At 42.0% G+C, this 15,982-nt stretch overlaps 1 protein-coding gene across 2 annotated transcripts in view; it reads left to right on the top strand.

The window, feature by feature from the left end:
• slco4a1 (solute carrier organic anion transporter family, member 4A1) overlaps window positions 1–15,982 on the top strand; it is a 39,011-nt gene that overhangs the window by 19,047 nt on the left and 3,982 nt on the right. The window contains exons 2-9 of one of the 2 annotated variants that reach the window (XM_028583660.1): window positions 6,390–7,304; window positions 8,702–8,792; window positions 9,171–9,292; window positions 9,870–9,981; window positions 10,223–10,377; window positions 11,487–11,757; window positions 12,609–12,771; window positions 14,765–14,940. In XM_028583660.1, coding sequence (XP_028439461.1) covers window positions 6,458–7,304; window positions 8,702–8,792; window positions 9,171–9,292; window positions 9,870–9,981; window positions 10,223–10,377; window positions 11,487–11,757; window positions 12,609–12,771; window positions 14,765–14,940 — 1,937 coding nt within the window. In that variant the 5' untranslated portion in view covers window positions 6,390–6,457. Of the gene's footprint in view, window positions 1–6,128; window positions 7,305–8,701; window positions 8,793–9,170; window positions 9,293–9,869; window positions 9,982–10,222; window positions 10,378–11,486; window positions 11,758–12,608; window positions 12,772–14,764; window positions 14,941–15,982 lie in introns of both variants that reach the window. The other variant, XM_028583659.1, reaches the window with a different exon arrangement.

The raw sequence follows: 15,982 nt of genomic DNA, 5'->3' as shown, positions 1-15,982 counted from the left end.
ACATTGTAGCATTTTAACTATTATTTTATCTGTGGCGCCCCCACTGCCTCACCTGCGTGACAATGCTAATGTCACTGGAAGGAATTTGCAAAACAAATTTGACGGACACAGCAATTATAGAGTCATAAAGTATTGCCGTGACTTGGCCGAGAGGCATGACCTACTACACGTTGGTCCCCAACCAATCAAAGCTGGCCATCTTTCACAACGTGCTTGAAGTCATTGGAATAGTAGGTGCTAGAAACCGACTTTCAGAAACAAGAATGTAAATGAACAATGGCTGTGACCTTTTCTCTGTTTCGCAGTTCCACCTCACAGTACCAACAACATCATTCCTCTTTCACTGCACTCCATCTCTAGTCTTTCTGTCGGGTTTTCATGAGTCGTCCGAGATGCAGCGTTGACCACTATGACACACTTACAGGGATAAAACTACCGACGTTCACGCCCAACGCCCATTGTTGTCCCGCTTCCAACTCAACTCCCTACGTCTGCCGTGTTATCTAGAATTGTGCTGATATTGTGTAGTCTGAGCCCGGCATACTGATCTTTACATCAATGCTGTTGAATCCAAAATGCTTTCACATAGGGCTGGGCAATATGTGAAGATATGGGGAAAATCAGATATCACAATATTTTCAGATCCAGGGTACAAGCGGCTGAAATGGGTTTCCTCAGGAGGGTGGCTGGCGTCTCCCTTAGAGATAGGGTGAGAAGCTCAGTCATCCGTGAGGAGCTCGGAGTAGAGCCGCTGCTCCTTTGCGTCGAAAGGAGCCAGTTGAGGTGGTTCGGGCATCTGGTAAGGATGCCCCCTGGGCGCCTCCCTAGGGAGGTGTTCCAGGCACGTCCAGCTGGGAGGAGGCCTCGGGGAAGACCCAGGACTAGGTGGAGGGATTATATCTCCAACCTGGCCTGGGAACGCCTCGGGATCCCCCAGTCGGAGCTGGTTAATGTTGCTCGGGAAAGGGAAGTTTGGGGTCCCCTGCTGGAGCTGCTCCCCCCGCGACCCGACACCGGATAAGCGGACGAAGATGGATGGACAATATTTTCAACCAAATACCACAATATCGATATTGCGACGATATTGTAGGGTTGACAATTGGTGCTTTAACAAAACATCTTTACAATTAGATTTTAGATAAACAATCATCAATAATGTCGATATAACAACTAAGTGGTTAAAGGCAAAAAATAGTCTGGTATATGTCAGAAAATTACATCACTTGACTGTAATGCAGCCTTTAAAACCAGGAAAAGACATGGCCCATTGGATCACTGGGTAGAGCAGGCGCACATATACTGAGAGGTTTATGCATGTCTTCCCCCTCTCTCTCCCCTTTCTCACCTAGCTGTCCTATCAATTAAAGGCGGAAAAGCCCCAAAAAAATAATCTTAAAAAAAACAAAACACTTTAAAGCCATAATACAATATACAAAATCTAAGACGATATATAGTCTCATATCACAATATCAATATAATGTAATATTGAAATATTGCCCAGCCCTACCTCCACACATTACCTCTCAGATTGTTTGGTATATCATTAATATTTGCTCAGCATGGCTCACTAGTTGTCCCCATTTTGCGTTAGTGAAGAGAACAATATAACTGCGGTGGTTCCCAAACCTTTTTTCATCACCTTGTAACTGACACAAATTAGACCACGGACCCCCATTTGATAAGATTTCACCCCAAGGGCTCCATCCAATAGGATTTTCGCTTTTGATGTTTTATTACAGAAAGTTTATGAAACCCATGATCAAAACAGTCATACATTCCGTCATTGAGTTCTTTATCGATGGAGTTATAGTGAAAATAAATGATTCCCCTTTGTGCTAGGGACCCCTTCAAGGACCTTTGGGGAACCACTGGCCTAGTGTACTGATTTGAACTATCCAAAGAGATTATTACAGACCAAATATATTTTTCACCCAAATTTGCAAAATAAAAAATGTTTACTAGATTTTGAACTTTGCTGTGTGTGTAAGTGTGGAAAGTGTGTTAAGGGTTAGCAAACAATTTAATTTACCTCCACTGAGAGGCAGCAAACTTCCAGTGCAGTATCAGTGAGCATTTCTCTCTCAGGTGGATTATGTGGACGGGGGGCACTTAACAGTGCCTCCCTCCAAACTGCCTGCAGGACTCCACTGGTGGGGTGTGTGAATGCACGGATGTGCTGCATCAGCGGTGGACTATAAGAGGCTTAGAGAGACAGGCTCATGACATAGCATGGACACTACTCTCTATCTCTCCATTTGTATGTTACCCTGTCTCTTCCACTCCGTCTCTGTCTAGGAATGAAGGTAGGAGACTAAGTAGAGCATATTCATAATATAATGTATTATTATATATTTGGAGAGCATTTCATTTTTGTAGTGAGAAAAGTAGTTCTCAGTGAATTACAAGAAATACCTACTTTGGAAGCAGTGGTTCAGCTAGTGCAACCTGAAAGCAATCTTTATGCCCATAAAACATCATTTTATAGGGTTGTCATTCAATTCAAATCACTTATTGGGTTTTAACATAACATATAACATTACGTATATCACAATGTTTATTGACATTTCTTTGTGTAATTTCCATTTGTTTTTAAAGGTGTCACAGAGTTCAAATGATTTTCGTTTTTGTCTGAAAATGAAATATTTCCGTACAGCATACATAACCAGTTACCTCACATGTGCTGATTAATTTTACTGTGAGGCGTATATATCAGCTAACATGTTTACTTGTGATGAATTTTATGAGAAAATGAGTCAGTGATGGAAGTACTCTTTTTACCTTTTTCTACCTCATCTTTAAGTTGTTGACATTGTTAAAGGTTATCATGCACAGTAGTGTACTTAGATGAAATCTTAGGGGGTTAAGGGTAATTTCAGTATTTTTCAACCTGGACCATATTTTCCAATGCATTGACTGCTAGGTGACTAAATGTGAACAAACATCTTTGAAATTGGTCCATTATTGAGCGAGAATGCTGGAACTGGCAGCCGCGAACCGGGCTGCAATGCAGTCATATAGGGCAAATGTGCACCGTCAATTTCTGTCCACTAAAAGTGCTGGTTTTGCCGCTGACAGGCCCAGATGATTATTCTAAGTGTCTGACAACATTATGAAAAGGATCCCTGCAGAGATTGACCTTTTTGTTAAAGAGTAAGATCATTTTTGTTAAACCAAAAACAGCCAAATCGGCATCGCCAAACTCACCAGTCTCCTTTACAAAATACTTTTATTGTGTATAGAGCATCATTTCACATGCAAATTTGAGTGAAATAAGGGTTTCTTTCATCCAAACCAGAGTGGTGATTATTTGAAGTCTGGTGGGATTGGCGAGAGTGATTTCGGGGCTGTTTAATGGTAAACCAAAAGGATTTTACTCTTTTACAAAACTGTTTAGCTCTGTTGGGATCCTTTCCATAATGTTTTGAGACACTAATAAGAAAAATAATCTGGGCATGTCTGTGTCAAAACTGTTTAGAGGCATCACAATGTGGAATAGCTTGCCAACTATTAAAGTGGAGGCACCTAGTAAGGCCAGTTTTAAAAGACTACTTAGAAAACACAGATAATCCAACAATGATGGACTGTTATTGTCGCAATGTGATGTCATTCTATTTGAAACATAGACACGATGATATTATATAAATGTGATATATGAATGTTATATATAATGACGTGTATTAAATGTATGTAAAATTGTATGTATGGTATATTTATGTAGATGTTGTGATTGTTTAATGTGGACCCCAGGAAGAGAAGCTGATACATTGTTAGCAGCTAATGGGGATCTGAAATAAAGATGAAGATGAAGATGTCAATGCCAAAACAAGCACTTTTAGTGGACGTAAATGGAAGGTGTGCAATTGCCCATTAATGCTGCTTTTCTTGCTTAATCTCGCTTATGTAATACTGGACCGATTGCAAAGATTGTTGCTCTCATCGGTTACTTAGACACAAATATATGGGAAAACAGGGTCCAGGTTGTAAAAAAAATGAAGTTGCCCTTTAAAGGCAACGCGGATTTCGGTGACTTATTTAGGTGCCACTTAAATGACTACGTTTCTCTCTGATGTTCCGAAAACGGATGTTAGAGGGAACTGAAACTTCGCCGCACGGGACGCTATTTAACACTACAGTTGGCAGCAGGTAGTGTTAGCCTACCGTTAGCTAGCAGCTGGAGTAAACAAAGTTAAAATGCTGACAACTAAACGGTGTAAAAGTGTGTCTGTATTTCACTGGAGAGGATTGTAACACCAGACTGTAGCTGCCCTTGTCTGAAAAACACAGAAGAGATGTGTCACCTTTTTCAGCCCTTCTGAGTTTGCAGGTATGATTTTAATATAACATTATTATAGTCATTATGGCCTTTAGAAAAATGTTTTTTTGTGGAAGTGGGGTTTTGTCCCCATGTTTTGGGGTTAAGCTTTTGTCCTTAATGGCATTTTTTCCTCCTTACATCAGGGGTCTTCAATGTTTTTTAAGCCAAGGACCCCTTAACTTAAAGTGAGATGTAGCAGGGACCCCCTACTACATACTGTATGAAATTAAGTTGCATATTAAACTGGGCCTACAATAACTGTTAGGGCAACCTTCTTACATACTTTTTTCATAAGCTATTCAAATATTAATTGTTGGCATGATTTTATAAATCATATTTTAATGTTACATATGTGGCACAGTAAATCTAGGATTAACTGTATCTGTGGGCTGATATCTTAGTGACTACCTTACCTATAGGCCAGTAAGCCTATCATCAGTGGGAATTTATATTCGCTAATAATATGTTGGAATTATGTTAAGGAATTTTAAATTTTCTTTTTTTAAAGACTCAAAAATTTACAATAATTTGGAGGCCCCCCTGCAATGACTCTGAGGACCCCCTGTTGAAGATCTCTGCCTTACATTACTTTTACTTTTATACTTTAAGTAGTTTTGAAACCAGTACTTTTACACTTTTACTTAAGTAAAAAGCTTGAGTTGATACTTCAACTTCTACATAAGTCTTTTCAAACCCTAGTATCTATACTTCTACTTGAGTATAATGAATGTGAATACTTTTCTACACCTTTGAAGGTCATGTGAGGCAAACATTTACACAGACGGTTGTGTTACTGGAATGATCCATCTTTTGTTTTCAGCTTCTACTTCCTGTAAACAGATGTCAGCAAAATAATGAATCAATGTTTGAAAATTCACAAATTATTGTCAAGTTATATCTGGCATGAGAGCAATAGCTACCCTGTGAGTTAATAAAGTAATCTTAATGTATTATTATATGAGTGTGTTTTGGAGTAATAATGGGGATATTATAGTATGTCTCATGCCGCATTAGTTAGTCAAATTAATAGTTAAAAGTTATACAACAGCTGAATCTGCACATTGGTTTTGTTCTTGTGAAAGCTGTGATCTGCACTTGTGCTTGCTGGAGCAAAAAGTCCATCTTACGGTTCATTACCTGTGTTTTGTTAAGGTTTAATATTTTGTGCGAGAAAGCAATTTCTCCGATATATGTTGTGGGTAATTAAAATAGCTTGAGTCCCAAAACAATGTAGGAAGCTGAGTCCATTCACTCCTCCTTGTGCACAGGAGGCACCAGGACTGGTTTCATACCCATGCCTGTGTGTGTGTGTGTGTGTGTGTGTGTGTGTGTGTGTGTGTGTCTGTGTGTCTGTGTGTCTGTCTGTGTGTATGTGCGTTTGCCTGCCCTGGCCACCATATGTGGCAAATATCTACTGTATATTTTCTAGTTTCTTCACTCCTCTATTGCATTACGGCGAACACTGATCAACACGTCTCACCATTTTCTGACATTTTACAGACCAAACAACTAATCGATTAATCAAGAAAATAATCAACAGATTAATTGTTAGTTGCAACCACATTAGGCAGCAGCAAATAACACAATGACAGAAATCACATGTATACTGTTCTGATGTTTTAATGTGAGGACCACATTGTTCCCATTGAAAAAAAATGGTCACAGGACATTTCATTTTTACTTGGTGATGTATGTTCTCGGCTGTGTCACTGAATCAGCCAACATCCGTTAATGCAACTATTACAAGCTTTAGTGCCTTATTAAAGCCGATCGGCTCATATTTATTAAATATGTCTCTCTTTGCTCTCCATAGGATGCCAGTGCTCAACGTCAGTATGAAGCAGTCTTTACAGCCTGTACAACCTTGTACAGATAGGCAAACAAAAGCACCTGAAGAGCCTTAATGAATATTCAGCACTGTGGACACATGGAGCATGCGATACAAGCCAACAATAGATTAGAGACGAGCCTGACAGAGATCCTGACCACAACGCATTCACCTTGAGCCTCAGCTGATTCACATTTCCCCTCTTTTCTGCATTGTGGTTGTAAACATATCACTCTATCTCCCCAGTTCAAAGACCTCCCACGTCTACCCTCCTTCTGTGCCACGGGACCCTCACAGTGCCCCTCAGAGGGGAAATGCCCGTCTTGCTCAATGCTGATGCCTCCTTCAGCTCCAAGCAGGAGCTGCTGGACCTTCAGGACTGCCCTCTCAGCGGGGGTCCATCCCTGGACACCCCCAGCCCCCCAGACTCCCAAACAGGCAGCCCAGTAGGCTCAGGCCCCAGAAGCCCTCTCAACCCCGGGGCAGATGGCCCTGTTCGGCCCCACATTTTCACCGGGGCTTCCACACTCCCGGGGCAGCTATACGGAGTGGAAACAAGACCACACGCAGAGACCCCAATGGGGTTAAAGCTGATCCCCACCGACCCGGATCAGCTATGTGGCTGGGGGGCTCTGGTGCCCAAAGCTGTCCAAGTGTTCAACACCCCTCGTTGGGTGCTGTTCTTCCTTTGCGTGGCCTCGTTCCTCCAGGGGATGATAATCAACGGCTTCATTAACACAGTGGTCACCTCCATCGAGAGGCGCTTCGACCTGCGCAGCTACCAGGCCGGCCTCATCGCCAGCTCCTACGACATCGCTGCCTGCGTGTGCCTGGCGTTCGTCAGCTACTTCGGCGGGACGGGACACAAGCCTCGCTGGCTGGGATGGGGGGTGGTGATCATGGCACTTGGTTCTCTGGTGTTTGCCTTGCCTCACTTCACCACACCCCCTTACCAGGTCAGCCTGACCGAGCCGACAGTGATGTGCTCCGTCAACCGTACCAGCCCGTGCCAGGACAAGGAGGGCGGAGGACTGTCCAGCTATCGTTTTGTGTTCATGCTGGGCCAGTTCCTCCATGGTGTGGGCGCTACGCCTCTCTACACGTTGGGAGTCACATACCTAGATGAGAATGTCAAGTCCAACTATGCGCCTGTTTATATTGGTGAGTGATTCATTTAGTTCAGCATGTTGCTGTTGAGTTATGCTTTGTTTGAAGTAGCAATAGCTCACTAACAACAGTAAGAATTAATATTATGTTACTAGCTAGCTAGATGGATGGATGGATAGATAGTCTTTGTTTACTGGGGAAATTTCTGTCAGGGCCTCACAAATATACTTACACATACACATAGACACCTTCACCCCAATCACCCTATAATGCACAGTTCGATATATCAACATTTTCTCACTTCTTAACCGTTCTCAGCACACTGATGAGGCACTAACAACCGGTTTTGGTCATACAGTAAGAATTTGTGTAGACCTTCAGAGGAGAGCTGTGTGCTCAGCGAGTGTCTTTTCAGCCTCAGCTCGTATTGGCAGCTGGGCTGTGACGTACACTGATTATTCTGTTTCTGAATGCTAATTGCTTTCAATGCTCTTTGATTGGGTAGAACAATTAGAATACATGCAAATGCAAATAGCAGGGCTTGGAAAAATTTCCACCTGCATCTTTTTGTAATAATTGCACGGCTCTACACTAATTGTCTGTTTGTCTGTCTATTGTTGTTTGCATGAATCTGAGTGTAGGTCTTTGTTTGAGCATGAGCATACAAATGCCAACACATCTGTCGCCAAGTGTGAGTTGATGAGACGCTGACCTATAATCTAACTGTTACAAAACATCACTTTCTTTCCCTCGTTTATATAAATTAAATCAAAGTGTTTTATATTCTGAATTAGTTGAATACGCGCAACTGCTGTGAACTTTCCCTCTAGAATCAAATAAAGTTCTTATGTGTCTCTATAATGACACTGTCATGAATCCAATTAGCGGTAGCCATCCAGAAGACAATCACAATGCTGTTATTACTAAGAATTGGATACTGATGAAAGAGCTTATTGCGTAGAAATAACTAAATGTGGCCTCTGTGCACTCATATACACACACATAGGCAAAAAGTCATTAAGGCTGCTAAATCTCTCCGTTTATTCAATGTATTATCTATGATATTCATTATTGTGTTGCCATCAACAGAGATGCCCTGCAAGTGCCAGTCCTGTGATTTTGACCATCTCAGGCTCTTGTCACCACCCATTTTTTTTTTAACCATTCAGCATCCAATCTGGACATCAATAGTACAAAACGCCTATTTCAAATAGCAGCATCAAAACAAAAAAACACACAAACACACATGCACACTCTCCCACATCAACCTATTTTCTCATGAAACATTCACTTTGTGGACACAGAGCCCAGTGAAGAACAATGGGGCCTTTTTAACCTGTAGGAAACAGGAAGTAGACACTGTACTGACACACCCATGGCCTGACTCTGTGTCTGTGTGCTCTCTCTCTCTCTCTCTCTCTCTCTCTCTCTCTCTCTCTCTCTCACCCCAGGGATCTTCTACACAGCGGCCATTGTGGGTCCGGCCGCAGGCTACCTGCTGGGAGGATACTTCCTCAACATTTACACCGAGATCCACCTGACGTGAGTCTGCTTTTGATGGCAGAATGGATTTGAATAGACTACAACACACACACACACAAGGATAAACAAACTAGAGCATATTAGAATAGAACAGAGTAGAGTATACTGAAATATAACTAAATAAAATAGAACAAACTAGAGCATAATAACATAGAACAGACCAGACTTACAGACTATTAAGTATGTAGAATAGAAAAGTGTAGAATACAATTTAAATTTCACGCCACTACTCGGACTAGTGTTTAGTAAATGTCAGGTGATTAACACTGTGTGTGTGTGTGTGCGCGCGCGTGTGTGTGCGTGCGCGCGTGTGTGTGCGTGCGCGTGTGTGTGTGCGCGCGTGTGTGTGCGCGCGCGTGTGTGTGTGCGTGGTCACAGGACAGAGATGACGCCAGAGAACCCTCTGTGGGTTGGGGCTTGGTGGATCGGCTTCCTAGCAGGAGGAGCAGCAGCTCTGCTGATAGCATTCCCCATCCTGGGCTACCCACGACAGCTACCGGGTACCACTCCCGTCCACTGCACGAGCGCACACACACACACACACACACACACACACACACACACACACACAAACACACTTTAACAATTTATTTAAGTCCACTTGAAGAGAATCATTTACAGGGACATGAATATTATAGATGCAGTTAAATACATATACAAAATCATGGGCCATTGGCACACAGCAGGTCTCCACAGTATTAAGCATATCCCTCCGTTCTCATTGGTGTAAGTAACAGCGTCTGCCAATAATAGCAGACAGAGCACAGTACTTTGCTAGCCGTTTAGCCCTCTTTTTGGGCATCCCGAGCTGATGAAGCCCTCTTACGACCAGCCTGTGTGTGTCCTAAACTGCCATATATGAAAACAACTAGTTGGCACCTATATTACACAATTACACACACGCGCACGCACACACACACACACACACACACACACACACACACACAGTCTCGCAACAGGGAGGCAGTAAAGAAGCTAAAGTGCCTTCACATAAGACTTTTATTTTAATTAGAGGTAGGAATTGGTATGGGAATTCCACATGTCACTCACTTTGTCTTCCTCTGCCTCTTCCTGCAGGCTCTCAGGAGTACGTGGCCATGCGGGTGTCTGAGGCCCACCAGCTTAAGGACGGAAGCCAAGCCACAGCCTCAGACCCTCAGTTTGGCAAATCAGTCAAAGACATGCCAAGGTAGTGCACTTTCTTTCATAAGAAGAGGACGGTAAAGGAGTAGTCGGTTGTAGCACGCGGGTTAAAAATACAGAGTAATGTTATGTAACATGACGATATATCTTAGTGTTAATCTGTATAAGAAACGTCTCCAGGCTGTTGAGACTGGAGCAGCCTTGTTTAATTAAAACGGAAGCTAGATTTGATTCAGTTGGTTGCACACACTGTTGCCCCATACTCTCTCCTCCCTTTCTCTCTCCAGGTCTGTGCTGCTCCTCTTGAAGAATCCCCCCTTCCTGTTCCTCTGCCTGGCGGGGGCTACGGAGGCCACCCTCATTGCTGGCGTGTCCACCTTTGGTCCAAAGTTCTTAGAGTCACAGTTCAGTCTCAGTGCATCAGAGGCCGCGACATGGTTCGGTGAGGGACTAATCATACAACAAATGACTGAAATGTATTTCAAAGCCATCTCAGCTCAGTATGTATATTTGTTTATGTCTCATCCATAGTGGGAAATGATAAAAGAAAACGCCAAGACAGACTTTTGTTATTCCGAGTCTGAAGTGTTTATTTTAAATAAATAATAAATAAACCAATTACAATATGGACCCAATCACAACGTTCACAGTAGCTTCCGAGTAGAAAACTCCTGCGTCCCGTTCATACAATTTAACGGCGTTGAGGAAACGGGGATGATGGACAGCTGAATGTGCTCTCATCTCATTCATCTAAAATGCATGTTTGATGCTTTCATATGTTAAGACTTTCACTAACATTATGTTGGAGACCTAACCTGTTGGGCCACAGACTAAAAAAAATGACACCAGCCATACTGGCAGTCAGTCTGACCGGCGGTGAGATGTCGCTGTTCGTAACGCAAGATTTGGTTTATCTTCCATGCTAGCAAACATAGTACAGAAAACAAAAACAGCAGAAACGTCAGATAGGTCAGACCTCCGTGTTTAACTATATATGTTAAATGTTACAGTTACGGTTGAAAATGACAACAGAAATAAGCAAGTTTAACGATTTCACACATCTCCGCATTTCAAATCAATGGCCATATGTCTACCTGTTTACCTGTTAACAGTTGTTAACAAGAGACTGACATTAAAATAGACTTCATGTCTTAGTGTTTCACTGTCATTAAACATGTTCATTTGTCTCTAACTGGCCAAACCATGGCAATCTTTCATGAGATACAGTATCTTCAGTGCAAGCTGAAAGGAAAGCCAACGTGGTGTCCACAGTGACAGTAGAGGGAGCATAAGTCTACTCAGTACATTTCGTTTTACCTGTGATTTTTCATGTGTACAAGTAGAAATTTTAACTTGATGGTGGTGCTTAAAGAAGGTCATCAAAACATTTGGATTTATCCTCTGGAGGCCATGAATTCTGATGAGCACATTTCATGGAAATCAAGACTTCCTATTATTGTTTTTTTTAAGGTGCATTTTGCTTTAAGGTCCTTAGAATAGAATGGCAGCCTGACTGCATGTGTATTTATGTGATTCTTCTCCCCCTCCCAGGATACATGGTGGTACCAGCGGGTGGTGGCGGCACCTTCCTGGGCGGCTACATCGTGAAGAGATTGAACCTGCGCTGTCGCGGCATCATTCGTTTCTGCATGATGTGTGCGATGGTCAGTCTGCTTGCCATCTTCATCTTTCTCATCCACTGCCCCAACGTGCCCATGGCTGGTGTCACGGCGTCATACCAGTACGATGTGATGGCGAAGCACCAACTGGACCAGTACAAAGACCTGTATGACAAGCCGGGCAAGCTGCGCCTTAGAAACAGGTGGGCGGTATTTTTGTTAGCGCCTAATTCAGTTTTGTCTTTGTCTCAAATGTGTATTAGGGCCTTTTCACACCTATAGTTTGTTTGCTTTGGTCCGAATCAGTTGTTGAGTTTGTAAACTTGGAGCAATTTCCCCTTGGTTCGGTTTTGTTTCACACCAGAAAAAATCCAAGCGAACCAAATGGTGTTATTACAAATCACGCAAGAACTTCCACTCCTCTTATTGGTCAGATGTGTCTGGGGCAGGAGCAAGATAGTAAATACATGGAAGAAGGTCTTCGTGAATATTTCTTGCATGGAGATGCCAGTGACGGACAGTGCGAGCTGTCTATTTCTGTGAGAGAAACACTGCAAGCTGCTACAGTTTGCTGTTCCGCCACATCGCAAATTGCTAAGCACACCTGACTACAGGAGACAGTAGCTCAGACTTACAGAGTATATATAGTTAGTGCTGTTCGAGGTCGGATCACGTTCTCACCACAAACGAAAGCGTACCGGGACCACCTCTTGGTCCGCATTTGGTGTGATTGCTGCGTTCTCACCTGCCCAAACCGAATTTTCTCAGATTGGACAGATAGTCTAGCTAGCTGTCTGGATTTACCCTGCAGAGATCTGAGGAGCAGTTAACCATAGTCCTCAGAAATCCACCGGAGTTTAGAATGCCAACACAAAGAAAACTGAAGGTGACGGACATCCGGCCGAAAATGAGGGACATCCTGCTGAACTTCTGGTGGCACTGGAGCAATCCCGTACTAGTGGCTTAGGAATTATGATTATGAGAAATCATGAGCAAGCAAATTCAGGCCGACTGACTTCCTCTCTCCTCATGGTATTCTCTCTCGTGTCTGCAGCTCTTCTTTAGACGAGAGCCTGACCGTGGGCTGTAACGCAGGCTGCAGTTGTGTCAGAGAGCTGTACAACCCGGTGTGTGGGGCGGACGGTGTGATGTATTACTCCCCCTGCCACGCCGGCTGCAGCTCCATCAACCACACCGATGGCTCCACAGGCAAACAGGTACCGCACACACACCTTCCCGGGTCATCTGACTCTGACTAGGGGGAAAACAGACTTGGCTTACTTGGTTCTGAGCTAGTTTGGGCAATAAAGAGCACTGACGGAAGAAAGCACATAGTTAGGGATGTAATTTTGCATCGTGAATTGGTTAGAAATCGATGTAAATGTGTAAAGATTACAACCGGTGACAAAAAATGAATCACAATGCCATTTTTAAACGGCCTAGGGCATGATCTACTTTAGATTTCAATAGTTTGACTTGAGATGTCACTCCATCTTCTTAGTCTATCAAGAGATTTTTTTTTTCTATTAAGTTAGTTATTTTGTTGGGATCATTCTTTTTTTATGTAATACTATAATTAATTTTGATTTCATTTTTGTTATTTAAGATAAAATACCATTTCAGTTGCACTTGTGATAAGGACACATCTATTGTTTTGCACAGTTTATATATATAAAGGAATATTTTTCAGTCATTTGTCTGCAGCTCATTCTGTTAAAAAAAAAAGGTGAGAAAATCGTATTGTGAACATAAAATAGTGAATTTTAAATATGATACGATATATTTTTTATAATATCCTATAGTAATTTGTATAATATTGCTGTTGTCATTCCATTTAAACAAAGATGTTATGATTCAATTATTTTGATTCATCAAAAATACCTAGATTGGTTTTGATCTCGAGCCTTAGATCAGCTTTGGACATCGTTATGTTTCGTTTCATTTCAGATTGTGAAATTAAAACTTTTATCTTTTAGTTTTTAGTTTTTTAGTGAACTTAAAGTGCTCCTATTATGCTCATTTTCAGGTTCATAATTGTATTAAGAGGTTGTACCAGAATAGGTTTATGTGGTTTAATTTTCATAAAACACCATATTTTTGTTGTATTGCACATTGCTGCAGCTCCTCTTTTCACCCTGTGTGTTGAGCTCTCTGTTTCAGCTACAGAGTGAGGCATCACACTTCTGTTCCATCTTTGTTGGGAGTCGTACATGCGCAGTTAAGTACTGCTAGCTAGTCAGTTGCAGAGTATGAGGGCGTGCCATGCTAGCAGCTAGGCGAGCATTATAACGTGTGTTACAAAGTGACACATGTTTGTCACAGAAGTGACAGAAGAGCTGTTTGGAGCAGTTGGTAAACAGTGTTTTCTGTTGGAGATGGTAAGTCCCTTTGGGGGAGGACTTTGGGCTTTTTCACTTTGTAAACCTATAACATGCACAAAAAGATATATAACACAATAAAGGAAAGGGGAAAAGCCAAAAAGCATAATATGAGCACTTTAAATCAACATGTGATCGAGTAGAGGACACACCTGCCCACGTACATGCCGGGCTGTAGTATTTGAGTCAAGTCCGGACTCAAGATGTTTTTCTATTGTCTCGGACTTGTCTTGGACTCGTTGGTATTTGGACTCTGACTTGTCTCGGACTCGGCCATTGGACTCGCCAAATATTCTCGTTGACTCCAGCACTATATGCTTTTTTTTTCTTAAGTAGCTCTCTCCTTCAAAACAAAACCACCGATGAGGCACGCTTGTTCAGATAACAGGTATTGGTTTAATTCATAATCCATCTATCGAAATAAAAAGACTTAACATCAAAAATGGGAAGTTGCACTTCAGCTTTTATGTGACTTGAGTGAAATTGTTATACTTAAAGTAATTAATATGGCCTAATTTGACCCTGTATTTCCTTGGTCTTGACTGTCTCTCATTTGGACTCAGTCTTGATTAGGACTCAAACCTCTTTAGACTCGGTCATGACTAGGACTCGGTCTGGACTATTCCTGGTCTTGGACTTGTCTTGGACAAAGGTGGACTTGACTACAACCCTGTCTTGTTCTTAAATATATGTAGAGAACTGATAATAACATTGACCTTTGGATTGATGGGAACATTACATACAGTACTGTATGTTGAGTTAATGTCATTTTATAAACCAGTGACCTCATTACCATCACTACCTGTTTATAGGTAACAATATGTGTTTTCAGGTGTACTCTGGATGTAGCTGTGTGGTGGGTAATGTGTCCTGGGGCGAGGAGGGCTTTGCTCTGACAGGGAAGTGTGGCAGCTCCTGCCACCACATGCCAGCCTTCCTCTCCTTCCTCTTCATCATCATCTCCTTCACCTTCCTCTGTAGCATCCCCGCACTCACCGCCACGCTCAGGTGGGTGGACACGTGCATTTACAACCACCATTTTTTGACATCTATGCTCTGATGTTATCAGGGCCCAAACGCCATCGAATGTCGGCTGGCGCAGGCCTTTTTTAAACTGAAGGAATTATCATTACGCGCAATTAATTGCGTTTTTGAGGGCCTTAGGATGCTGAAAAACTCACGCAAATTTGCACACGCATTAGGTCTGGTGTAAAACTTTAGAAATTTGAAGGGTTTCGTAATTAGGCGAGCAAAAAAAAAAGCAGAGTTCCTTGTTCATTGGTGACGGTTTGCCCCGCCCCCTATGCTTGTTACATTTGCAATACATATATATTTCCAACGCTGCCCACTCCACACTGGAAATAAAGTCTTACCCATGTGCTCAGTGTCCAACGGTAGAAATTGTATGGAGGCCAATCAGGGGCGGCGCCAGACGATATAAACATTCGGGGCTTAGCCTAAACCTAGGGGGGTCCGAGATTTTTTTCCCAATTATGTCAGCTAAATGCACTATTTTTCAGGCTGTTTGAGATAATAGAATGCATAAGGATGCAAAGGAATAGGAGTGTTTCATTAATTTTATTATTAGTGTTTTTTTTATTATTAATAATTGCTCAGATTTACACAACAAAAGATTTGACACATGGCACTGACTATTCAACCAAATACAAAATATTTATTCAATTTCCGCATGATGACTTATGATGTGGGGGGGTATGGGGGTCCTCCCCCAAAAAATTTTGAGCATTAAACTCTTCATTTCCTGCATTCTGGTGAATTTGTATGCACCTATTTATACCTTTTTCTGAATAAATTGATGCTGGAAATCTTTATGTAAAAGGTAAACATAGATTATAATCCAAATATTAAAACATAATGGAATATATGGAAGTAATGCTCTCAGGCATTCTGTATTGCTTTCATCTATTTATTGTCCTGTAGATCAGCTTTTCTAATTATATCTGAGTCAGCACACATGTAGCCTAGAGGCATCATTTACTCTTCCCTTTTCTTATGCATCTTTTGTTGAGGAAGTAACCTCCTTAAATGT

This window comes from Perca flavescens, chromosome 7, assembly GCF_004354835.1.
Source record: "Perca flavescens isolate YP-PL-M2 chromosome 7, PFLA_1.0, whole genome shotgun sequence".
NCBI classification, from domain to species: domain Eukaryota; kingdom Metazoa; phylum Chordata; class Actinopteri; order Perciformes; family Percidae; genus Perca; species Perca flavescens.
This window is presented reverse-complemented; position numbering and strand designations above follow the sequence as displayed.